At 37.4% G+C, this 27,898-nt stretch overlaps 1 protein-coding gene across 4 annotated transcripts; it reads left to right on the forward strand.

The window, feature by feature from the left end:
* The first annotated feature begins 9,354 nt into the window (after positions 1 to 9,354).
* On the forward strand, positions 9,355 to 17,192 carry LOC113508310 (delta-sarcoglycan-like). 4 transcript variants are annotated; one of them, XM_026891265.1, is made up of 7 exons: positions 10,743 to 11,470; positions 11,607 to 12,356; positions 14,532 to 14,798; positions 15,027 to 15,216; positions 15,474 to 15,666; positions 15,935 to 16,058; positions 16,139 to 17,192. In XM_026891265.1, the coding sequence occupies exons 3-7, from the start codon at positions 14,571 to 14,573 to the stop codon at positions 16,331 to 16,333; spliced, it is 930 nt and encodes a 309-aa protein (XP_026747066.1). In that variant the 5' UTR covers positions 10,743 to 11,470; positions 11,607 to 12,356; positions 14,532 to 14,570; the 3' UTR covers positions 16,334 to 17,192. The 4 variants fall into 4 exon arrangements, with proteins under 4 accessions (XP_026747064.1, XP_026747066.1, XP_026747065.1 ...); XM_026891263.1 differs by lacking the exons at positions 10,743 to 11,470; positions 11,607 to 12,356 and adding an exon at positions 9,355 to 10,698; XM_026891264.1 differs by having other exon boundaries at positions 10,743 to 12,356.
* The last annotated feature ends 10,706 nt before the right edge of the window (positions 17,193 to 27,898 follow it).

A 27,898-nucleotide genomic window follows, 5' to 3' on the forward strand; every position in this document is an offset into this window, starting at 1 on the left:
TTTGTAGAATTATGCATGCCAAATAAAAAGTAAATGCAGAAACGTAAATAAAGAGATGCCAATTAAAAGTGGAAGCAACGAACAACTTTTTGAATTGATTATTTAAATTATTTGAATATTAGGTTTGAAATATTTCGCGTTACTAAGCATCAATAAGTAAATCAAGAATTTGGTTACGAAATCATAAGACGCTTATGAATTTCAAGCCATGGAGATGAAATGCAAACCGTGAAAACGACAACGTTAGAAACAACTGCATAATCAGCTTTGCGTCGATTAATACCGCGATGGCCGCGGGCCCCGGCCGAGGGCCGCGCGGGGCCCCGTCTCCTCGATATTGCCAAGACAAAGAACTAAATTATTTCCTCCATTTCTTCAAGATCTCTTTGTTTTAGATACAACACGGTTTCTTCGAGCGTCTCATTTTAAATACGTATTGACCGATTCCTTGAACGGTGAAACGTATTTCATTTTAATATTGATAGTTAGACCAATCTACCTACTTGTGTTTTTAGGTTTTATTATTTTTGTTGTATATTATTAAACAATCATGTATTAAACCTAAAGTTAAAATTGTTTTTCAATCAGTGGCTTAGTTTCTACAGTTTGTAAAACACAGAATTGTCAATTTTTTAACAATCTTGAGAAATCTTTATTTACAGTAAAATAACGTTATGTGTGTGGCTTATAAAATATTCTTACAGAAGCTGAATAAGTGAGAGTTACATAGAACACAAATAGCAAAATATCACTTGAAATAACTTTTACTTGTGCATTTCAAAGTTCATCGTAAAATGTAGATCGATTTGCCACTCGGCAAAGAGTGCCATCAACTCAAATTTAACATACAATAACAGTTGAAAATAGTCGGTCGTGTTCAACGAGTGGTAGACACCGTTGGTTCCGTGCCAAACTATGCATGCAGGGGTAATGTAATTGTTTGCCACGACGTCTAATGCACTGGTAACGACGGAGGTATCGCGGCTGCGTTCCGTTCGAGCCACCTCGAAATATTCACAAAAATATTGCACACTAATAACACGAGACATTCAGAATCTAGCTGAAAAACATCTAGAAAAATATTTAACACGATTGACATAAGTTTCAAAAGAGCACTGAACAAAGTATTTCCAAACTTACGCACAATACATCCTCGCCGCAAAACAATAAAATACCAGCGAGGCAAACAGCCAGTGGGTAACTGCAAACATCGTTGGACTCACCTAATCCATAACTCATCAAAACGTACGAGCTAATCAAACATTTGACCTCTTGTACAAACAAACACAATCGCACCAGTATCAATACGTAGCCCACCTACTGCGAGACAAGTTTTATTGCGCTTTGTTTAATGCCTACCTAGTTACAAAACGTAACAGGTCACGTTTAATAACAGTATTTATCTCTGCCATAAACTTAAATACCTTTCATAATGAAATTGCTAATATTCGTTGAAGGTTTGAGCAAACATCTAATAAAGACTGCATAAAACCAGGGCATCGCTTCCAAGTATAATTTATTTAATTTAGATACGTATACCTATTTGAACGAGCGCGACCGACAGCACGGCATTTTCATTAGGTTCGTTGCAGTAAGTAAAAACTTAATAAAGTTTTACTAAAGAATTTCTAATTAGAAATTTTAGCTCTTCACGACATAGCAATATTTCAGGCCCGTGAAGGTATTTCCAATAAAGGACTTTGCCAAGTCATAATTCTTCAAAGTTACGTGTAATGAGATGTGGATATTAAGGCATTCTTATGAGATTTAGCTTCTCTCTCACAAAGACCCGGAGGAGCCGAACACTTGAACAAGCGTACAGCGGCACACTGCATTAACTCGCACACATGTGGACGAATACAAAAATGTGTTAAATATAGTCAAAGTTGTACCTAGTTCGAATGAAAAGAGGTATGGCGCGGCAAATGGCGCATAAATTTTGCTTCGAGAATAAGCGGAGGGCATTAAGAAAATATAGATTACATGTACAGAACGCAAAAATGGCTTTGCAATGGTTACTTGAACATTAAATTTATTGCCGTGTATTCGTGAGAGGGGCTCTATTTCAATTGCTAATATAACGTATAAGTATTCGAATTTAAAATAACATGCTCTTTACGGAATCAATAGTTTGTAAATAAATTCCACTAGAAAATACATGTAGTCACCAGTAGGTACAAATTCCCGTGGTCTGTTCAACAAAACATTTCGATAGCGGTACCATCAAGGTAAGAGGATCACAGTCGCCGTAATACCTCACTGCGTTCACTATAGGGCTTGAATTTCTTATACACTACCAGACAATAAGTATTATTACAAAATAGTTGAAATAACTGTAGCAGTTGAATCAATTTATAAATGGACGATCGGTAATCCGCGGCGGCTGTAAGATACGATACTGGGAATTGAATTCGAGAAGTGTACAATTTGGAGAGGCGAAGCGAAACGTCAATAGGTAAGTAATGTAGCTCTATTGCTGGCTTTGCTAAATTTACATAATGTGGTTGCGCGTAGTGACCGATCAAAGCTACGGAGGACGCCGTTCAAGTGTGCAATCGCGTCACGAAAGTCGCCGTTTCGAAAGTGGTCACGTAAAATTTTACGTTTGAGTTCGATATCAGTGTGCGACGCCGCTTCGAACCTAATCCAATCAGAGCCAATGGCGCTGGACATGGGTGTCAATTTCGCACATCGCGCCGCCAACACCACTTCTCCTGTCATCCGCCGTGCGAACCTAATGTACGTGTATTTCATATGCATTCGGATCGCATGCAGTAAAACTTGTTTATTTATTCACGTACCTCACATGTGTGGAGATTTAAGTAGGAGAGCTGTCTCTATTTGGTATTTATGCGCTCTTGGTGATTAGCGTACACATTTTGTCTGTAAATAAAAGTAGGTAAGGCTTTATACTTGGGTATTATTTACGGGCCCTAATAACAGTCGCGGCTGACTGCCGGCAAGCTAGCCGACTAGCGACCAGGAACTACGGTGAGGCAAAACTGCCGCCTGCTAGATACACGTTAGGAATATTTAATGGTTATTTACTTACAACTTAACGTAAATTAGTCTTAAAACAAACTGTACTAAACAAAACTTTTTAAGAAACCTATTATTGGGTATGTTGGTAGGATTATCTACCAAAAAAAACTACAATATCGTTTTGGATATATACTATTACAATATATTATTATTTTGCAATATTAATTCTGATGCAACGGATTACAAACGCGTTTATATCAAGTTTGCTTGACTAGTTCCAGACCCAATCACAGCTCTTTCTGAGGTAAATAAACATTAAAAATTGTCACAATGCACACAAAAAAAAACAAAAAATATAACCGTATAGTATTTTGGGGAGATCAATACATATTTAAGCCATTATGAATGTCTAGGGTATGGTAATTGAAAAATACATTAACTCTTCTCGAAAAGAATAACTTTAATAGATATGGTAAACAAAGTGTAACGGAACCACAGGAAAACGATCTTTATCAAAAATCTGGTAAAATGAGCAACGGAGCGGAAGTAAGTGGCAGTTAAACGATTTGTCGGCGTATTAATAAAACGATTAAACGAAGCTCTCCATGGTAATCTGAGAGCGACGCGGCGCGCGGCAGATGGCCACAATTCCCAAACTTTGATGACGACGCCGCCCGCCGTCCCGCAGACGAGCACCAACCGACGATTTGTAGACTTTTGTTGCCGACTACTTACATTTAAAAGGAACAAGTTGCAAGAACCCCTTTAAATTTTCCTTAATCGAACTTAAACCGCCACTTGCCAACTAAAAGCGCACCTCAAAGACAACCCACTAAAATTGAGTCAACGTTTCATAATTTGTCTTCAGGAGGTAACTAATGATGGGCTGATGTTCATCGACGTCAATCGGTGTCCGCCGTTTGATGACTCGTCAAAATTACTTCCTGTGTTGTTAAGTGCAGGAAATTGTGACTCCTCCATCGGCACACCTACCAAATGCTAACTGCTTTTACTCTTCCGAATACAGGCCTATAATCAACTCCGTAAACGTATATGTATTTGATTGAGGGGACGTAAGCTTGTTACTGGTACTGGTGGCAAAATAACAACACAACCCGTTTTATAACGTAAGTACAAATATAAATATATTATTATAATTTTCGGGTCACATGAACCTTCTATAAAATCCTTCAATAAAACGTAATGACTTAATTTTTATCTTAACATGTAAAACTGTCCTTTTACTATGTGGAAGGATAAATCCACGCCAAAACGGTAAATGGTGCTTGAGGCAATATCTCGGCAACAGCAGCTGTGAAGTAATGGCGCCGACACTTTACGCGATGCGATTACGACCACCTAAACATTCATTACAAGTAATGTCCGTCATTTATCTGTCCTAATCACTGTGTGAGCGCTCGCCCTGTGCCTGTACCCATGCGATTATTTTTAAAATAGCTCGCATAAACAATCTAACTAAATTCCAAATCACCCCTCCTGCCACCTTGTTACACTAAAGCAAAGGAAATAATGGAAGTAAATAAAAACTAATACATTACAAAGACCCGGCTCGAGTTTGTGTTAATGTGGAGGGCACAGCTATAAGCCTAGCCGGTGAAGCCGCTAAATGTTTCACGGTTTAATCAAGCCCCTGCTATCAGGCAAGACAAATAGTTAGCTCATCTGCATCTATACGAGTCGGAGGCGCCGCAACCAACAAGGCATCGATATTTTACTTTAACTTCCTTACGAGGATAATAAATGTATCGACTCGTACCTTTCTCGTAATCAGTTTGCTTTGACTGTACGGAATATTTATTTAACAAAAATCATAGTTATCTAAAGCAGACTAGCGGAGCAAAGTCGGCTAGTGCTCAATCGGGCTAATGGCTAGAACCGCAAGCGCAGGCTCCGGGGACGGCTAACTAAATATGTAATGGTTATTCGAAGCGGTCTCGCTACACTTAGAGTCTGCTTCAAATTGACCAGATATAGTTACGTGCATACGTCAAACCGATCCTTACTTACGTGCATGCTATGATTAAATGTATGAGCAAACAAGCCCCTTGTTTCGATGTTCTCGTCATTAAGGTTATACAGAGCGTTACTAATCTAAACGCCCCCCGCCCCAAGTTCAAAAGAATTTGAGAAAGTGCGAGTGCAGTAAAACAACTTTTGAGCCTTATTTTCTCGTTCCGAAATTGCAGTGGGTTTAAGCGAGATTTCATTTGTATGGAAGCCGGTATAATCTGGAATAATACCGCAGTGGCGGCGCGGGCCTTCAAAGACGCCACTCGTCCGCGCGCCGGTTGCCGCCTGTAATGAGTTTTTTTAAATGCGCAACACATTCATGCATCATGTCGAGTTTCACTGGATTTAATGTAGTGCAAGAGTAGTTTATACAGCCATATGGTTTTAGAATAAAGTCCTTTAATAAAACGGTGAAATTCCCAGCGTGTACACTTAGTTTCATAATAATTAAGTCTAGTTTTATTAATAACATTTTATCTTTTAGAAATTTACCATAACAGTCGTCCGCTCGTCTGGTGTAGGGAATGAAATCCAGCTGAAGCCGTCTTGATTACTGCGACCCGGGTGCCGCGCGACGGTTCAGAATTGGACGGATTATGAGGAATTTAAAGGACGATGACAATTTGAATATGAACAAGAAAAGTATCCTCTAAAATTAGATTAATTTTTCCTTTTTTTGTGACTCAAAAGGTCTTGCATTCCCAACTAAATGGACGCTTTGAAACATCCACCTTGTTTGGTAGCACAAAATAGTCTGATTACACTTTCTTTGTTGTGTTGACGAATGTCAATAAAAATAAATTGCTTTGCATGTGGACCCTCATAATGTTTGTCGTTTCTTATTTAATTCAACAATTTTGAAATAGTAATCAAATACTTGTTTTGTTATACTGAACGATATAGTGTTTTTGTGTATGTTAAAGTATGTTTATTTAATTTTATCCGTACTAAGAATAAAGAGTAAAATTGTAATCCGAATAGTATAAAACTATAAGGTTACCACTATTAATATGGTATGGAGTAACGTAAGGGGTCCGAGCGCGGCGCAGTGGGCTGAGACACTGAGAGAGCGGAAGGAAAGCGGTGCTAATTACTTGCGTCGCCCGGAGCGAAGCCAGAGCTCGCATCCTCTGCGAGGGAGACACGTTGAAAGCAGGGGAAGTCTACCTCCTACAAGTTACACCGCCACGCGTGTATATCACGAAATTGTCTACTCCGTAAATATCCCAAATACTCATTTCGGCCAAAACACAACGATGTCCGCCTAACATTATTACTAATTACACGTATTATTACAATGGAAATGCTTCACCGGTACCTCTATTTATAACGTAGTACATCGCATGTGATTCCAGCTATCCTAAATTGATGTTAAATCGCTTTTTGTTTGCGCATTCAATCTCAGAGCAATTTCAGTCAGGGAAACAATCTAAAACAGTCGCTGTCTTTTACGTTTCAAGGGAAATCATTTAAAATTATTTTGTTTTAATGGTTATGTAATAGAATGTTTCACTGGTTGAGTAAAGTTGGAAGTCGTTGCCTCAATTCACCCTCAAGGAATGTTTTCTAATTCGTTGAATGCGAACTATTTAAATTGGTGGAAAGTTTGGTCTGAGTCCTTACATTTAGGTTTTCAGTGAATCATTCGGTCAATAAACCTTGGCTGATACGTCAGTTTGTGCTTCATACAGTTTGCCATACAGCCTATGAAAGCGTTGCGGCGAGACGCGAGCGCGAGGCGCGAGGCGCGAGGGAAGCCATTCATAATATTGTAATAACGGCTTCCAGCAGCAGTTATTCCGTGCTTAAACGTTTTACTGCGGTCATTATCTACCCGCTGAAAGGATATGCAGGCGATAAATTGTAGAGTGTTACCTACGCGTATCTACGTGTACTTACTTATCTGCAATCTAATCGCCATCGCGCATTTACAAAGAATGTAATTTGTAGTCTCTGATAATGTTTAGAATCAATTTATAAAACAATACGCTAGAAGGAATAATAGTAGTGCATTTTGCTTAAGAGCGCCCACTCCTATTCGCGGGGTATTTTTAAATCGTATCATATTTCCCGTATCTTTATACTAAAATAGGTATCTCAATGGCACATAAAGGGAACGCGCCTTTCCTTTAGCAATAAAGAGACCATTTAATCGAAGCTTATCTGCCCGGAAGCATTCATTAGATGATTGCACCATTACTACTGGACTCGTTCCCGAGTGACTCCACCCTGTAAGGAAGTTTATTTATTGAAGAAGATATCAAAATTGTTTTAACTGACCCGTGGCTATTCATTGTTGGATGCCAAATTTGGGAAAAATGTACTACCATCGAAGTATTTCTGGTCTTCTTAAGCTTCACAAAACTATAGAATTGAAAGAAATATTTTTGATAACAGCCTAAAATAAACAATATCACCAATCAAATTACAGTAAGAAGCTAATAAAACAAAATATTAACTAAAGACGTTCGAATCACGTAACGGTATCGGGCCTAAATCAACACGGCAGTGAAAACAGCTCCGTGTAAATGTTCTTGTAAATAGATGGTGAACAAATATGAGCGGCAGAGTGGAGAGGACACGGTGGGGTTCCGCGGAACGAGAGCGGTGCGTGGCGCCCTCTGTGAAGTGGGAGAATGTATTCTGCACATAAAAGTTTCTGATCTTTAAGGCGTTAGTAAGAGTTCGTTATTATCAAATATTGAAACATCACGTATCATTTACGAATTTGTGTAACTTATAAAACTATTTTTTTATAAGTTACACAAAGTCGTAATAAGAAATTTTGATTAAGATGTACATCAAACTAATTAAAATTAATATCGCGTTGAAGTTCTTCGGTGTATATGGTTTTTCTTTAACAATGTAAGCATTCAAATCATCATAATATCAAACGCTTTTAGTTCAAGGTTTAAGCTTAGTCATTCGCTTATTCGAAGTACAATAAAATATTCCCAAATTTATATAAAAAGAACAATACCGTAATACTCAGAATAGTCAAAACCGACCAAAATATCCAAACAACAAACAAGTAGGTCGCTATCAACTGCGATATGAGTTCAGTTTTCAGCATTAAGGGTTACTTCTGTTGTTCAAGTTCATAATTCTCACCGTACACACCTATACATCGTTTGATCGACAGTGCAGTGTTTTTTTTTATTATGTTGTATTATACATGTAAAATAACGTTTCTAGGTAATCCTCATAATGCTCTTACTATTTTGTATTATAACTCACAATTTAATTGCATACACGATGTATTTTTTTTTAAATAAAACTTAAGCTAACATAAAACTTTATTGTCATGATAGTTTTACAGTATTAAAGTGAATAACTCACCTTTGAGTTGGTGTGGTTCAGATGTATATGAAGTTTTATTTCATCTTTTGGTTTACAAATACATTTAATAAAGAAAAGATCTCCTTGCAAATCATCCATTTTAATCTCACTCTACCATTAACTCAAAATACCCGCTTCCCAGCAACTATTTCACTTAATGGAAATTAGGGTACCCGCAGTATCCATTTGAACACGGATAGTTAATAATTATTGAGCTAAAAATCAATAGACTCGGCAAAAATAGCATCAAGTAAAATCACAGCGTTATTAGGTAAGCAGTTCAAAAGTGGTGCATAGTAGAGCGAGTGGAGCGGAGTGGAGCGGAGCGGAGCGGCCACCGCGCACCGGCAGGTGGCTTAAATTACCGCATTTGTTACACGTTTACACGAAACTGTATCAATATTTCATGCGGATTTACACGAGCTATCGCGATGGTTTGCATTTTGCTATCCTTAAAATATCTACGCAGCTTTTGATAGCAAAACGAGCAATAAACACCCTCCATGTTTTAATTTATCGCAGTCAGAGCTTCACGAAACCCGACTATAGCTTTAATACGTTCTTATAGTCAACTATTATTTCAATAAGACAGCGAGCTGAATCCCTACAATGACAACTCACTCAAATGTAAACGCGAACTATTTCCATAAGAAAGGCATTGCGAAAGTTTTTCAATTTTCAAGTGACGCAGGTATGATGGAGAACTTTGGCTTCGGACGCAACCACACCGCACCGCCGCCGCACCGCCGCCGCGCCGTCACCGCACCGCCGCCGCCCGCCGCTGCCTCGCCCTCCAAACTGTTCGCTTATATTGTTTTACATGAGTGGCACTCATCGTCCTCATTCTAATATTCATATTTTTTATTGGACCAATTGATCATTTTGTACTTAAAGACTACTTCAAAACACTTTCCATTTAATTTTAAGACTAAACTATCAAGGTACTAAGCAGTGCAAAATTTATTGGATATTTAATATTTTTCTTGCTATTTCATTAATAATTCAAAGAATGCAAGAACTAACATTTTAGTGACAGAATAAACATCGATAGTGGTTTTCTAAAATATTTTTCCCTGATCTAACAGTCTCGTGGAACGCAGTTTTATTTAAATTAATAATAGCTAGTAGGTCCGGGGGCGCCGGGCGGGCGACATTATGCAGCATCACGCGGGGATCACGGGGATTGTTTCCTAAAACAGGATCGAGTGGGGAACGGGGCCTGAATTAAGCGGGTCTGAAACAAATCTTACTTGCTTCTCTCTTTTTCAAACATCTCTTTCGCAAACATTTAAAAATGTAACAGCTTTGTCATAAAACAGGAATCTATCATCATTTCAGAATTTGGAATTCAGTAAGAAAAACAACCATTCTGTTCGCTGTCAAATCAGGTATTGTCGTCCGCTTTATCATAAAAACAATCTGAGGGTCTTACTAACATCGCCCTTTTCTCTTTTACTTATCTAAAAAATGCCAGCGTGGATGTCCCTGGGGGCTGACATTTATCAGCTCAATAAAACTTCCATGAAAACATTCAGTGACATCCAATACGATTTCATCGCTGTTTCCAAAAATCCACAAGAAGAGGACATGAAATATTCCGGATTATTATTCGCTCGCTACTTTGTTATGGACACGTAAACTTTTATGTTGAACCTAAGCAGTATTTGAATTCTCTTTTATATTGGGAGGCAGACAGTGGTGTGTGACGGTCGTGATCGTAAAAAATAAATATACTTACATAAAATTTTGACTATCAAATGTGTTTACGAATTCTTTACTGTCCGAGTGTTTGCTTTGACCAGTATAAGACATGTGCATTGTATGTAGCTAAAAGTTTTACCACGATAACTTTCATAATGTATTTCAAGATAAATCAATAATTTATTGACATGCCCAAGCTACACACCGACTAATCCTAACATCTTCCAAAATTCAATAGCTATATATGAAGAACGTTAGGCCGGCGCGCTACCGGCTCGAGGAAGGTATCACAGAGATAATTACTGTTGTCAGGGTCGTGTCCGCTTTAATTATTTACGAGTTTATATGAACGCGTCAGTTAATGACACGTTAACGTTAACTAGACTTGGTAATAGGGAGAAACCCAGCTGTATCCAGAGCGTTGTCGAGTTATGTCCCGCGCGAGACAAGCGCCCGATTAAAAATGCAACACTTCAAAACGAACTGGATTCGGCAGCGGCGGCGGCGTCGCTCGCGCATGCCAGTGTTGTTATGACGCTGGAGCAGACAGCTCGCGCACACTCGGCTATACGTATAGCGCGCCTGATGCAGTTACTGTGTTGTGTGACACCTACCAACGTGCCTCTAATCATCTCAACGTCGAAAGTGAGTTCACCATTTAAAAAGTGCTTTAATAATCCAATGATATAATGTGCAGCCGTTGCAACTTTCAAGTTAAAATGTGACGCGTAAGCCAATTTACCTAGTTTACAAATTCAGGCGTTGACGTGGGATTAAGTGCGGCATTTATTTTTAAACCATTGGCATCAGATCGATCGAAACGCTACTAGCTAGTACCAACTGAAATTCATAAAACAGAAACGCGGCCAGCGAGAGACAGGAACGCTGCAAATGTCGGTATTTTATTTACGTGGAGAGTACGGCGATACCCGTTCCGCTTCTATTTTCGCACTATATCGTTTATTATGAGGGCCGACGGCGGCGGCGGCATGGGCGCACTGAGGGGCCGAGTCGAGCGCAGGCCACTCCACCGCCTGATATTATATTCTGGAGCACGCCGCCTCACCTCGCTTCGCGCCAGATATTTCGAGTGTTGCTTCCACCACCTATGAATTTACCTAGTCTCAGTCACAGTACACGCCCGGTGCAGCCGGCCGCATCGCTCAATTAATATAAACGATATTGTTTACATCGGAGACCATAGAAGTAAATATAAAAGTTCGGAATCAAGTTCATAGTACGCTTTTATGGCAATTTTTAATGGCCCAACAGCAAATGAAATAGTGAAAAAGTTAACGTTAAAATAAGGTTCATTAGCTCTGTGCTTCATGTGTTTAATTATGTGCGTAAAACACAGCTATCATACAATTTGCATACTCGATGCCAGGCGTTAACCACAGCGGTCGGCGAGACAGCGGTATGTCGGACTACGCAGCACTCGTAGTATTTATCACTGCACGATGCACAACCCCACTGGCCTGACTGTGACTTAGCGAATTAGTATTTATTGTAATTGTTGGATGTGTACTTATTAAGCTGTATCTTTCTTTCAGAACTACACATACACTTATTTGTTTTAAAAACGGATCAATGACCTTAGACCATAGACGTGATACATAGACTAAAAGTAAAGTAATATACAGTCTCAGGTAGAGTGGCCTATTGTACTGGGAAAAGCTTTCTCAACAAAGCCTGCCATTCTGATACCGACATAGTCGTAACACACTAGATGACTAGGCTAACAACCGTAGTCTGTCCATGCTGTCGAATAAATAGAATACTAAAGCAAGCATGATGAAGTAAGTATAAAAGTAATCTTTTTATTTGCTACAAAGTTGAAGCATAATAAAATCTATTAATTAAAATTTATCAGAAGCATTCCTCCTCTTATAAATTTTAATTTTGTAGGGAAAACAAGAGTTCCCCTTTAATATGTATACGTAATTTCTTTTCAATAACGCAGTCGCTCATTTCATAAATGCATTCCTTTCAGTTCATTCGATAGTAATTTTGGATTGTCTAGACAACATCACGATATTGTATATGTTGAATGTGTGTAGCAATAGTAAAACGATTGCATTCAAAACTGGAGAGCTTTTGCTCATACCAGTCAATCATAATTAGTTATTAAACACTACTGTTAGTTTCTTTTAAACATGTAAATAGGTCAGACGAGATGAGCTTGTGCGCAAAACTACTGGCGCTGTGTCTGGTGTGCCTACAATATTGGATTTAGTGCTTTTATGGTTGAAACAAAAATAGCATGCCGTATTGCAGCGTTTTAATGCGAGTACAAGATATTGGTAGGTAAAGTGCATTTTTATACATTCCTATGTGTTTTATGGTACCTTTAAACTAATCATCTGTTTTATCTATCAATAAATATAGTGTTTTTCTTTAACTTTTTTAAATAAACATTACATATCAAGACTACACATAGACCTACATTTCAAAACTTTTCTTTGTTCTTGTTACCTGCAGAAAAGCAACAACTTATTAAACACTCTCAATAATCATGAGGTTAGAAATTCTAAAGCATAGTTGCTGTTAATAGACTCTAATTAATCAGTCAAGCCTTGTATCAATATCAAAAGAAACGTTTCAATAATACACATATGAATGTCATTGCTCGCCCAATGAATAGGTACATCTTCATTGAGTAGCTGAAGAAACACATAACCTTGACTGAAAATAAATATATCACGGTAAATCAATGTCGCTTTTACGACATTTCGCTATTTACTCAACTGAGATAGTGTTTGAAATCTGTAAGATCGATTGTTTCAGATACATGACCTTCATATTTAAAATACATGACAATTTATACCAACAGTCCTTAAAATCTCGGAGATCACAAAAACTGGACAACTACTTGGCAACAACTACGAATTTTTCTAAACATCTTTCAAAATATATTCTCTAGGTATTCGTTTATTATTTGCTTCCCTATTTATTCCAAAATTCGGCTAAATATTTGTAGTTACTATTGTGCTAAAGAAATATATTTATATGTTAAATGAAATCCTATATTTTTAATCGTCTCATTAGCACGTCTAGCATGTATCGGACAGGATTTAAAAAAAACTGTATAATCATAAGTTTCGTATCATTTTGTTTTGGTATGTACCTAACTACATTAATTCTAAAGGGCCAGCTGTCCAGACCCCTAAACAAGAATTAAAATTTCACACAGTTAGTAGACAGGTACACGTTTATCCCGCACGGGAATTGACCTCGTAACCTAGCCTAGATCCAATAACTTTGCTACTGTACTAATCAAGTCGTTTAGTATTTAAACAATAATAATTTAACCAACAGTTGTAGTGCTCGTTCATTTGGCGTGCCAAAAGTATGTCATGCAAGCTTATTCGAAAATCGGATATTAAAATGTTATTATTTTTCTATAATAAAACCTTTATTAGGTACAAGCCGGTATAGTCAATTAACAAGAGATTTCTGTTAAAATGGTAATGACAACATTCGGCCTACTTAATGGATGTTTTTCGAAAAGCTCCAGTGTTATATTCATTAGTGGGTGCTCGCTGTGCGCCGTTCATTAGTGTACTACAGTGCGCTTTATATGCAACTTTTGTCTCGCTCCTACCTTGTTTTTCATTCAATTACAAGCCAACTAATTGAAAAATCACGCTGTGGAGAATGTATTGTAGATGAAGTGTGCTGCGGTGTCTACCGGCGATATATATTTCTACATCGATATTTGTACTGTATTCGTTCGGCGTGTACGATAAAACTAGCGCCTTGGGATATTTAGCTGGATTAAATTGACTAAGTATTACTGAGTACTCAGTATACACAACATTTTCATCCATGACTTACGTATTCTTCAGTTTGCTGCGTAGTTTATGAGTCTGTGCATACGTCAACAAGTTTATAATGGCACACGTCAGTTACGACATATTTAACACGTACAGTGTATTCTCGTTGCGCGCCGTTGTTATACCTAAGCACAAACTGCACATGTCTACTATCTCCGAATCTCTACAACAAAGGAGGGTGCAGGTGGCTCCGTGACCCCTTGGGCAACACTTGCATAAGTCCTGCCTGACATATCGATTTTACATGTTTTACAAACTTGGTTGTTTTACACAAAAGCCACAAATTTTACGTCTGAAAAATTGCTGAACTTGCAAAGCAAACTGTTTGAATCAAAATTTTACAGAATTTTAACAAAATTTTACCTAAAATAGTAAATTGACTTTACTATTTTAGGATTATAACAGGTGAATCGAGAGTTGCCTTTATCATATATCTACCAACCCCGAAAAATGGTTTCTGAAACGACTGCCTTAATCCTGAAGTCAAATTGGAAAACGTATACGTCTTGTCCAGTACAGAATTATAATCACTAAAATAACAAACTAGTTGCTACGAAACAAACAAACAAAATAAATAATCGATTTTGCTCTTAATTGCTCTTACAGCAACAAATTAATACTCAACGTAATCCTTTGTTTCAGAATCGTAGTGAGTTCCAATAAAATAAGGCGGCGGTCACAATGAGCGTGGAGGATAGCGGGTCGAGCGCGCGGCGCGGGTGGGGCTGCACCCCTACTGGCGAGGCGCCGGCCGGCCCTGCTGAAGGCGCCCAGGGCTGCGTACCCACCATCTTCACCAGAGGATGGAGAAGAAATGCCTTATACGGCATCTTAGTACTACTAATGCTGCTAGTGTTTTTAAATATAGCGCTCACCTTGTGGATAGTTGGCGCTTTGAAACTAAGTATGGTAAGTGTTTTTGTGTTTGGCTTTTAGATAAAAACCAGTATTTCTATTTAGAGAGAGCGGGATTAGTTTTAGTTCCTGCTGTGAACATTCTGGTGTATTTATCATTTACATAATTTTACGAACAGAAAAGTGTTTTGCCTTTAGTAACTTTTTAAGGTCCAATCTAGGTTAAGTATATTTTCCGCGTCATACTAAATATGTTTGCTTCAATTTAATGATGTGTTACAGAATGGTGTCGGGCCTATAAGGATAGTCAAGGGTGGTATCCATGTGGACGGGCAGGCCTGGGTGGTGGACAACCTGGTTGCTTCAACCATTACGTCACAGGTCGCGCAACCTATTACAGTACATTCCCATCGCAACTTCACTGTACAGGTTGCCGACCCAGACCATTTAGGTCACTCCAAGCTATTTATAAGTTAGTATTATGTGGCTACTTTCAAAGTTGCTATTTTTTTATAATGTCTTTTGATCTCTTTCTTACATAGCTAAATAAATTAGTCTATCCTTGATTATTTGAATACAAATAATAGGCTGAATTTTATTAGGTAAGTTTATAACGCAAATAAGTTTCATAAATATTTTTAAACACTAAAATCGGGACGTTACTTCATAACTTTGTATTTATCTGATAATCATTTATCATTTTGAATCTCTAACCTCTTCTATTTCCAGAGCGAGATCACCTTGAGTTCAGTGGCCGGGCACTCCACGTGCGGGACGCCCGCGGCGGGCCAGTCTTCTCCGCGGCTCCCGAGGAGGTGCGGGTGTACTCCGAAGCCCTGGCCATCGACGGACCTGGCGGTGTCACCGTCAAGAGTACGGTTCAAGTGCCTGCAGTTCGGGCTCCACCTGCTTTCGACTTGACGTAAGCTTTTTTTGGTTCAAGTAGAAAAAAGTGTATGGAGAAAGGGGTAACGGATTTTAATAATAGGCATGACCCCGAATAATGATCATACGATCAAGAAGTTCTTAATACCAAAATACAGGGACTAGAAATAATCAAATAATCTTGAAAGAACCTTAGAGTAGAGAACCTGTAGAGCTTTAGCATTTTTGTAGATGTATGCATAAAGGGAGAATTCAAAACTACTGCATGTTTGTGAAAAAAATAATTAACTTTATTCTCTACTTAGGTTGGAATCACTAACGAGGCGACTGGATTTAAGAGCTCCAGAGAACATATTTCTTGAAAGCAGAGCAGGAAATATTGACATAACTTCACATGGCAACATCAAATTGGACTCAGTTGTTGGAGCCGTAAGTTGCAATAATAGTTTCTACCATCTGTTTTATTTAATGTGATCTATTTATCATTCATGCCTATTTTCTATTTCCAGATTAAACTCAACGCTCAAAATATAGTGATCAGTAATTTAAAGGAAGCTGTTAGAACTGAAAAGGCAAATAAGAGTGGAAAAGCTAAAAATGTATACCAACTCTGTGCTTGTGCGTCAGGGAAACTGTTCCTAGCCCCGCCGGACGTGCCGTGCGTGTCGTACGACGCCGATGACAACACTGAGCTGTGCCGATGATGACGTCACTTGAAAAGCAATGCACCATAGCCAATACAAACCATAGTGCCAAATAGCAAACGTGATATTTATAGAGTTAAAGAGAGTATGTAAACTTTTTGTTATATAGTGTTATTTAGGTATTTTAGAATTCTAATGCTATTTTTATAGCTAGTTTAAAGAATTACTCAGAATTAATGGTATGAAATGTACAGGAAAAACTACCGAAATATATGCTACAGTATTATTGTAACATTTGTAACTACATTAATTTATACAGATTACAATTGTCATTGATAGGCATAAATATTTTTACATTTTGCACATTGGAATTAAAGACAACATTTAAAAAATGAATATAGCGTTTAAGTCAAAGATTTTAACGTAAGTAGGTTTAAACGAACTAATAGCACATTTAGTCAATTATAAATTCTTATGATTAGCCTTATTATATGTGTAGTTTCAAATTTTGAGGCCAAAAGAATAAAAATATTCTAGAAACGATTAACTTTTTTTAGTGCTTAGACTAGAAGAAGAAAATACGTACGCATGATTTGTTAAAATTCGAACTGAAAAGTCAAAACAAGCCATAGTAAACAGTGTCAACACATAGTAAAGGATTCTTACATATTCTTCTTCTTCGAATAAGATAAAATCTCATGTGATAGGAACAAGCATTTACACTAGTCGTTTTCCCGCCGAGATGTGGGCGCCGCGGTAACGACGATTGGAACGCATAATGTTAATGGGCCCAAAAAGGAATTGCCCTAGCCATTGAATAAAATTGTCATTCTCTAGATCAACTTCAATTTAGTTTACACATTTTAAATTACGAATGAATATTAAATAAAAGGATATTAAAACTGGTTGAATATAGTTATTTGTGTGTGTTTTTTTCTAACTTACACGGTGATAAATTTTTTATCTTTCGTAAAAACGCTTTTCTAGTTCAATTTTAAGATTTTGTTTTGTAAACCCGAAATCATTTCAGATCAACTTTAGACACCTTTTTGCTTCCAATCCTAATCATTCTGTCTGAAAAGTAAAATTCATGTTTCATGATGCTTAAAAGTTTAATAAAACATATTCTTCATACGAAACTTTTACTCTATACATTTATTACATATTAAAAGTTTTGTATTTCACTTTATGCTGTTCGCTATTGAATAACTAATTAGCTAATTTCTAATCTATACGAGTTAAAATCCCTGGCGAGTGATTAGTGTGGTCAGCGTCGCTGCGACCGCGGCGTCGCGGCGGCACCACGCCGCACCACACCGCGTCTCTCGTCCTCGGTAATTAGAGCTAGCCGGCCACCGACCACAGGCCACCCTAATTGAAACCGCAACGACAACGTTTTGTTTCTGTCGCTTTTTTCCAGCGTTAACGAGGGCCAACATTAGGATTGCATCTTTAGATTTGCTCGCTTTAATCATTCTTTTTTTATTCAATACCGGTTTAGTTGTGTTTGATGTGAGATTTAAAAAGGAAAGCTGTTTCATTAAATGTGCTGCTAAAGTTAACATGCAAGTCTTATAAGAAAACCGTTTTATGATATGCTTGTTACTAGAACATGTCGTACGTTTGTTATTCTATTTCAGTACCTGAGCAGACAGTTGAGAGAGTGTCGACGTGTAAAGATCGGTCACCCATCTCTAACCACATCAAGCACAGCTTAAGCTCCGGGATCCATTGAACTGCGCGGCGGGCATTAGCCACAAATCCAAACCATTCACCGCTAATTACAACGATACCCAATCAAGTGCGTTGCTTCCCATTATTCGACAAGTACGAAGATCCAGATATATTAGATAATTGCAAGCACTCGGCGGTAATGCGTTATCCTATTTGTATGTAAATTGTGTTTCGTGCAAATAATAACGCAACGGCCACAGTCAAAGGCGACACGAGCCGAACGAGCACTCGTTGAGACTCAATTTTATTTGTTTGCTTTATCCTCCGCGTGACATAAAGGAGCTGTGAACTGTTACGTTTATTTCACAAGACTTTTTTTAGTTACGACTCAATAAACAAAAGACAATCGAGCGCAAATATTTGTTCACATTTTGATTTTTATTTGTTTATCCAATCTTTTTTGCAATAAAAGATAACGAAACAATCGTGTATCATCAAAGAAAATACATATAGACCCAGGCGACAGCGTAAGTAAATTTTATAGCAATGTGACGGTAATTCGGTCATGTATTGGTGTTAGCATAAGCCCGCGCGCGACTATTATGTTTGTTGCGGAATGTTTCAAGTTTCCGTTTTCCCCGTTGTTTCATTTGTCGCTAAGGGCACAAGTTTCTTTACGACTCTCCGGATACCTTTTAAATGCGCTCCCTACAGCATCACGGACTGCCGTTTTATCAGATCACCTCCCATTACACACGACATGCACATATGTTTCGCAGTTTTTGTTTTCGTGCTCCTTTTTATGTGGATTATAAATGAGCATAATATGTATCAAGGATGACCTTTTAATTTAGAGCATTGTGCTGCGTTCTGTACGTTATTGTAAGCTCACGGTGATCCTCAAGCTTTCCTTTTAGCCATGTTAAATAAATATTTATGAATCCGTCTCACGAAAGTTATGATTATACTATAAAAGTAACAATTTCAACATTATAATTATAGTGATATTAAAAAATAATTTGTCTTCTTCGAAGGTTGAGATAAACACAAGGTGTGAGCTATCTTTTATTTCAGGAAACTTACAGCTCCCGCGGGCAACACGAAAATACAAGTTTAACGTGTAACACTTAAGATGAGCGTATGCATGAACATAGTTCAATGACTTCCTGGTGAAGAATAGGGACATTTTCAATGATGGTCAACAATATTTGGACGAAAAATATGATAATACAAAACATAATGATTTAATTAAGATTGTTCCTGGCCTATTTATGATTCAGTATAGTCGATGATATATCTTCAGTACACATGTATACATTTCCTATTAATAAAAATAATATACAGACGAATTGATTACCTCCTCTTTTTGAATTCGATTTGATTAGATTGATAGCTATCAATAAAAAAATGACCAAGGATCAAAGAATATGACACCAACGATTACCGAGCCATTTGAGACGAGTTCATTCACTATTCAATTTTAAAAACAAAAAAACAACATCAGATGAAAAGTAAGTATAAAGATTTGATGTTTGAGAATGACAAGTAGTGGAGTGAAGCAGAAAGTGTCCAGCGCGGAGTTGAACGACTTGTCCACATTATGTAGATGAGGGCGCAGGTGCTCGTTATGTGGCCCAGGCGTACACAGTATAAAAACTTCGGCGAACCAAACGACCCTTACACTCACTATTGTAGACGATGCCCTCTGTTGTTCTTACACAAAACTATAAGTGATTGATGCCTTCAAATCACATTTCGATTTGCTTTCTATTTCGGCATTTATAAATTATTTATTTGCTTTATTTATAGCATGAAAAAAACAGCACAAGCAACATTGGATTACTTTTGGAAGCTAATTTATGTGGACATTTGAAATTAATAGTTATCTTTTTAAATATGTATAAGATAAAATAAAAAAATTAAAAGCCCCCGACAGTAAGAACATGTAACCAGGCTCGACGGGTTTTTATTAAACATGTCGAAGAATACTCGCACATAATTCAGCTTTCATTCAAAACATACTAAATTAAAACCGCTTATATTGTTCGAGAGCTATGATGTCACAGACACATCAAACTTATGACCGGAGCTTTTTGCGTTGGGGCTTAAAAATGAATAAAAACAATGCAGATCACTATAGTTCTAAAAATAATTTTAACTTAATACATCCAGACCAGGTACATATTATCAAAAACAACATATTCTCATTCACTTGCAAAACATTAAAAGCACAAAATCGCATATTGTTTACAATGCAAGAAACAGTAGATAAATATCAAATTTGTGATAAATTGGAACATTTTGGAGTCGGTGCGCGGATGACAAATACGGCTGTTAACGCCACCTGGCCGCGATACCTGTCTGCAACCAGTATTTACGTAATACCAGATGCTAACTGAACTAGTATTATGTAAAACACAAAAGTCATACATAATATACTCTGAGATTTTATATCATTTACTGAACAGACTAGTAGGAATATGATTTTATATTGACGTATATTATTATAATTCAGCCTATATAGGAACGTGATCTTAACAGAGGTTTTGAACAGAATAAATATGGTGAAACATTTCCAAGGAAATATAAAAGTGTAATGAGGACGCACAAAATGTAATTTTAATTTTATTCTTGCCACTTTTTCCCACGGCTGGTGCCGCTAAATCATAATCACGGTGAGCGTGATAATCTCGCGGCTCGAGCCAAGAATGAAGAGGAAACGACACACGGATTATTTTTTCTCGTTATCTCCTTCATGAATCATTTTTACATGCATATTGAGCCTTTTATTACGGAGAGATGAATTTAAATCCATAAATATAAACCGGTCAAGTGCGAGCAGGACTGGCTACGCTGAGCGTTCCGTACAACGACAAAGAAATCTGTGAGCTATCTACAAATTGATTTATGTGTCACCAAAAAACCTCACCCTTTTTTTATAGCTTCATCAGAAAAAGTTCATTTGTGAATGTCAACTTTCTAGCTGTTCATGAGATACAGCCTTTAAACAGGCGGACAGACTATAACTTTTAACCCGCTACGTAATAAACACTAACAACAAATCAACTTCAACCAATTAATCATTTATGATGTCAAAATGTGTTGATATGCAGTTTTAATTCTGAAAAAAAAAGAATGGGTCGAAATAAACCCATACTGTATACTCCAACATTTAAAAGACAAAGAACGTACCATTAATAATATGTCAATCACAGCTAAACTTATTTTTTACGCCCACATAAAATCTATCCGTCTTACTTAGGGGAATAACTTAGTTAATTTTGTTTTCGAAAGAATTACCGGTACGCACAGGTGACCAAGACGAAGCTCGAAGCAGATTAAAATTCAATTAGGCTAAAACGAAATATTGGAGAATTAGATTAAGTTGGGTAGAGTTTTAAATGCGAAACAACAGTAAGTTTAATAACATGAATGTATCGTTTGGGAGCAAGTTCGACTGCGCTCTGCCGATCGACGATTTACCATCTTTCGCTTATGCAAATGTATTGCGAAGACAAGGCGCGCGACGTTTCCTCCCCGGCATTATATGGCAATCCCACTTTGTCAAGGCACCGACTTGGCTGTTATTGCGGAATGTTTCACCTGCAACACTAACGGAACGTACTGTAATAACATTTACACAGGGGAAATTCAAACGTCGAACTATTTGCGCATTTGCCCCAAAATGGAATTTCTTTGTTACAGTAACGATAAATATTATATGAATGATGTGACAAAGAACTCAAAAGGCAACGTTTTGCGCCGCCATCAAATATTAAACGTGGAAATAAAAAATGTTTTCTAAGAGAAACGCTTTACCGGCGAAATAAATGTTCAGATCAATGAAACTAAAAAGCAGCCGCTAAGAGTAAGAGGGTACTGGTAAATGTTTTAAATTAATCAAGGCAAGACTACAATCGGCTGATTTGCATTTATACGAGCTGCTCGCGCTCGCGCCCGGTCAAACCACATCGGTTCATCGGTAAACGGTTTGTCTTCAAACACTGACAAAATTCATACGTTCCTTTGTCGTACATTTATCTTCTTTGTTTTAATACGATTTAATTCTAATCCTTCATGAAACTGCAAACAAAAATTAAGAATAAATCGATTTCGAAATTCAACAATCTCAAATTTCCTTCTTTACTTACTATGAAACTTAAAGGAAGAAATTAATCTAGCGAGAGACGTTTTAAAAATTAAAATCAGATTTTTTTATTCAGACCGTCATGTTTGTTTATAATTAGCTGCAGCGAGAAGACATTTCTCGTAATTACTAATTAGGTATAACACAATAGCGTTGCTAGCTACGCAGGAGCTGAATATGTACAATAGCTAGTGTAGTGTTTCATGTAGCGATTAGATAATCTCTTAATAGCCTGCGAGGTGACATGTTTTGATTAGCAGTGATGTTAATAGGACTACGATATGATTAGTACTCGTAAAACAAATTGATATTCTTACGGTACCATAAATCCCCTTACAGAAATACCTAGTAAATGTAATAAAAATATTCGCATCGTTAGTAAATCTGAGTTTGAAACTGAGCAATGAAGTTTTATGCCTCGTTGGTAATATCGTTACGCTCGAGTTACGTCGAACACTTATTGAAACTGTTCTTAAGTGTTGTCCTTTTATGTAGCTACTCCATAAATGTTTGATAGGGCCATCTCGGGAAATCTCTGTCTCCATTCGCAGAGGGTCTGCAGTCAAATAAAACTGGAATCCCAAATATTATTCCGCGACATTTTCCCGTTCCTTCGATGTGAACTTTTATTTTTATGCTCTTACGTATTCTTATCAGAGAAGAGACACACTCCCGGAGAGCTTCTGACATACTGACTTAAATCCTTTACCCAAGAATGTAAGTTTGTCTTGGATTACAGTTTCTTCGTCTTTCTTTAATATTATTGTGGCAATTTTTGGGTTTAACATAAAAAGGGACCATGATTCGATTACTTATACAGCTTTATTGAACCTATCTGTGAGAATAAAACCTTCGTGTTAGTGTGATGGTCTCCCTAGATTTAAAAGTTTAACGTCAATCATGTAACTCCTTTTTGGTTATTTGACTTTTATATTCTCCTAGTTGTTTCCCGCGGTATCGCCCGCGTAGAACCCGATCTCGTGGTAATTTTACAGTTTTTTTCTTTTTCGCAATTGTTTCATATTTTCTAACCATTTAAACCTTCCCTGGACTGCTACGAATATTTCAACACTTAAATTAGCCAAATCGGTTCTAGAGTTTTAGCGAGACTAACGAACAGCAATTCATTTTTTTATACAAGAAGAAAAAGAAGTCTACTCATTTTTCAGGTCTCTAATTGCAATGTCTTTTGAAACTGTTCTAAATAACCATGTGTATGGCATTTAGCTCTACATATTGTTCTGTTTTCGAAACTACTAAACAACGTTTAGCGGTGTTTTCACCATTACGTATAAATAACGACGTTTTTAATTGTCACGGTTTACCTTAATTAGGCATTTGGTGAAGCCATCTTAATCCGCAAGCTATTAGAAATCTAAAACCAGTTAAAAGTTTGGATCTGCTGTCGTAAACATGCTTGTAATTACAATCCGTTCAATTTACATCTGAGACCAAATGTGGGCAAAAGGAGAATTTGGTAACAATTATAAATAAAGTAAATTTTGTTATTATTTGTGATTGCTGTGTTTGCTTTATTTATTTTTGAAAACAAATATAGTAAAGAAATAAAAAATCACCTTTCATCAATCACATCATAAATTTAATTTATAGGAGGTTTCGGAAAATCCTTAGTTACATTAGAATTTACTCAGTCATTGCAATAATATAGAATAGTACATAAATAGTGTATCTTAGTGCAATGGCCATAAAACAAGTGAAGTGTGCGAGTGACCGCGGGGTTCAGTCCACTACATCATGGAGGCGACAGGCGGCACAAATTTAATTTACTTCTTGCCAACTATTAGATAAGCTGGTAACATCCCACAACATGAAACAAAAACTGCACTACTAGTTCCATCCTCCACTTAATAATAAACATGAAAGAGTTCAATTATATAGTCAGTCAACAAAAAATGTAGCCTGTTCCGATTGTGGCAATCTGGGTCGTATTCTTCAGGTCGTACGTTTATTACGTGTGGAGTATGAAATGAGAACTGGTCGTGTGGTTCCTTCTCGTCACATATTTCAGTGGCGTTACCTACCTCGTATTAGTATGCCACGCCACAATAACCGAAGTCGAATCACAAAAGATTTCCGGAGCGCGACTAGCACAAGGGATGAAAGCCAACATTGTGTAATCAGAAGGGTCGCAATCTCACCTCACCCCCTCGCGCCGTGTCGAACACAGCTTCATCAACAAGGGCTCTTTCTACTCATTGTGACATTTCGTTTCTCAATAACAACGACATTGCTGTGGCCGACCCGCGCCCGCACAAACATATGAATAACGCTGGCTCAAGCGGCTCAACACAAACATTAAATACAAAGCCTTTCATCAAATAACATCGTCGACAATCATTTTCGAGGTAAATTTCGCTATGGAAAGTAACTTCGTACTATGACTAGAAAACATAATTCATTTTCTGAACATAGGAATGCCAAAAGTTGACACGCTATCAAAAATAACGAGCAACTCGTCCGTACGCAGGTGTAGAGACGATAAGGCTTCAACACGTGTAGGCGAAAGCGATGTAAATTACGATATTTTTATTGAAGCGAACAGGTTGACATCCTATCAAATCCATACGATTTGGTGAACCAATTTTCACACAGTAACTGTTATGTTTTCAAGTGAATGTTTGTGCAAATGGCTCGATGTGTGTAGTAGGTCGCGGCGCCGCGGTTCACTCGGCACAATATCGCGCGACGTTTATGCCGCGCCGCGCACCCCTCCGACGCGCCTCGCAATAGTTTCACGTTTGAATTTCTTGAACAAACGTTATTACTGCTCCAATAGCGGAATGTTTCGCTGAAACAATTCACAATAGCGGGAACTTCAATGTCAAAGGCTGAGGAGATTGGCTGGCGAATTTCGATGCACGAATTTAAGAGAATAAAGGTAGACAGTTCAAATCCCCTATGCTCTTGTGGCGTGTTGTATGCATAACGGCGAAAGATTAAAAAAACGAGGAAAATTTAGAATAAAGTACAATTTAGGGAACAGTATTTTACGCTATTTTCATTATAATAGTCAAACAAGTGCCTTAAAAAGTTTATACTGATAGCAATTAAACTTCCATCAAATAAATTAAAATGTTACCTCAACGAAACCTTCAGAATGTAAGCATAAGCCTCGTCGTCGGCTTTATCTAGTGAAGGCACAAACATAAACGTTCCCATATTTGTGATAGATACGTCTGTTGTCATAATACGAGGGTCAGGCCGGGTGAAGACACGACCCGTCACTCAGGAGCCGAGCGCCGAGCGCCGAGTGCCGAGCGCCGCCGCCGAGGGCCGAGGGTCAGCGTCGCGTCGCCCTATTCCCACACCTCGTTATTGTTTCATATAAACCGCACCATGATTTTATCTGTGCCGTTAATTGGGTTAAAGGACGCGATTTCCGTCGAAATTAACTGATTTAATTTTAATTTATGTTAACGAGTCTTCGTTAATATTTTCTCAGGCTTATCATGTAGTTTAGCTACCGTTTGTTTTGAAAATTAGTATAAGACAGATAGAAGTCCTGTATACCGTTACACAACCAATAATACGTGTATATACATGAGGAAGATGAGGTTTCAATTCCATAAAATCATAATAAAGTAAATTAAAAAGGGTAAGTTTCATAATAAGTACTTAGAGCTAAAGAAACGATTCTCGTACCTCGTTGCATTTCGCCGGCGGCGGTAATTAAGAATTCAAAATGCCTCTTTGTGATAGAGTTAAGTCGTTAACCCTCGACAAGGTTTTACTCACTTTATTAAATTAACTAAGTTACGTATTACCTAACGAGGAATAAGTTACGTTAGTGAGGTAACCGAGGAGTCTCTTCAAAATCTCTTTGTTACCGCTCCTGTTATCAATTCAATTTCGCCAACCAATTAATAAAGCTACGTTTTAATTCCTTCTTTAGTAGATAAAAGGCTGTAATTGAGAACAGATTTATAGGCATAACAATCCAAAGCTAATAAAACTTCACATAAATTTCCTTTAACTAAACTTTATTAAAAAAACTTTCAATTCTTATAAATAAATATCTAGCATATAGGACGGCAATGTTGTAAAACGATAACCCTCTTTCCGCCTTCAGAACCTTAAAAATCAAATCCTAATATCCATATTATGATATTGCCAATAGAGATATGGATGAGGGTAGATAAAAACAGCCGTAAGCACGTAGCTAATGCGAAAGGGGCTCATTACATTGTGTTGACACCGACAAATGCCCCTTTACATATTCTCACTGAGATCCCGAAGATTGAGCCATGAAATTGAAAACGATCCCTCTGAAGAAATTTATTCCAAGCACGAACTGCTCTCCCACTCTGGCGAGGAGATTTGCTCGTTTATTTTTATGAAATTATTAAAGATACACTTCATTTTTCTTTGTAATGATCGATTCGGAATTGTGTACAGACGTGTAGAACTCAATTGTCTTTCAACATTCTGCTGAAAGAAAACTGTACATACAATCGCTACGATTTATCTAAAAGGAAGTTGTTTAAAAAATTGTGCTGTTCTTAATTTGCCATACTCGCACAATATGGTAGTGTACATAGCTTTTAACTAAGAGCTTCAACTTGATATAGCAAAACCTTAATTCTTAGAATCAGATTTAGTTCACAGAGTACAATTATTTTTATGATAGTTGAAAGAGCTATTAAAGAACCAAAATAACATTCTCAATTGGTAGTTTTCAAAGAAACTTCATAATAATAAAAAATCTCAGAAAAGTGCTCACTAGGTACTATTTTAAGCTTTTAACTTGCATTTAAGTTTTAAGAAGAATTATGAATCGGAATTGAAAGGAAGTAAAAGTTGCGGAGAGTTAAGAAGTATTCGGAGCTGAAAATATCAAGTTTTAAATGTGTCGCAGTTTAATACCTTATTCAAATATTGTTCTTACAAAGAAAAAATACATTAAAGTATTTGTTTGTTATTTAGGGCATTATTATGAAAACAAGGAGGAACATAAAATGATGTATTATTATGGGATAAACAGGTTCACGTTCGCCGGGTTTTAACGCGGACACAACTTTTGTACTTTTTCACCCGCCACAGCTTGCCAGCCACACGTTCTCTATTACTCGAAACTCGCGCTCTCCATTATCTCCACGACCGAATTTGTTTTAAATTTTCTCACCACTTAAAAAAAAATACGCACCGGCTGTATATTTAGCACACTGGAAAAGTTTTGTAGGCAATGCACAACGTTTTCATTACAGCGACACGAAATAAGGAACTCACAATAGATACAATGCCTGAATATTTTTTAATTCCAACTTCCATAAACTACGTATCATTCGAAGGCCCATTCCTTTCCGGCATTTAGCGTCGTAATACTGACGCATAATGACCTCATCATATAAAGAAGCAAAAATATCGCGAGCGCAATTCGTCATGTCATTATGCAAGGAAAGGGCGAACTTTACGAGTATAATAACGCGAGATGTCTGACTCGGTGTGCCTCATGAATGGTGAAACGTTCTTTATTGTACCGTGTTTTATGTGAACGATTAACCTTTTAATGTTAGCCGGCCGCTCAATATGAAATCCCCTATCAAAAACCAACCCCTTCATTCTTTGCTGAAATTCTCTATATGCGCCTATAAAATTATAACAGCCATGCCCAGATTTTCAGATTACGTATAAATTGAACTTCCTAGGCACCCACAATGCGAAGCACACGTGTAGTATGAGCTCGTATTATAATTTAAGGTTTGATTTTTTTATTAAATTGAAAACAAAATTTACAAAGAGTTAGGTAAAATTCCCGAAAAATTATCAATTTATTTGTAGTTAAC

The sequence above is a fragment of the Trichoplusia ni genome, chromosome 2 (assembly GCF_003590095.1).
Source record: "Trichoplusia ni isolate ovarian cell line Hi5 chromosome 2, tn1, whole genome shotgun sequence".
NCBI lineage: Eukaryota > Metazoa > Arthropoda > Insecta > Lepidoptera > Noctuidae > Trichoplusia > Trichoplusia ni.

Bases quoted from the DNA above. Each gene is read 5' to 3' on its own strand.
- LOC113508310 (XM_026891263.1), top strand. From the start codon at position 14,571: ATGAGCGTGGAGGATAGCGGGTCGAGCGCGCGGCGCGGGTGGGGCTGC. The intron at 14,799-15,026 runs GTAAGTGTTTTT...GATGTGTTACAG, and splicing joins GCGCTTTGAAACTAAGTATG to AATGGTGTCGGGCCTATAAG. The intron at 15,217-15,473 runs GTTAGTATTATG...TTCTATTTCCAG, and splicing joins TCACTCCAAGCTATTTATAA to AGCGAGATCACCTTGAGTTC.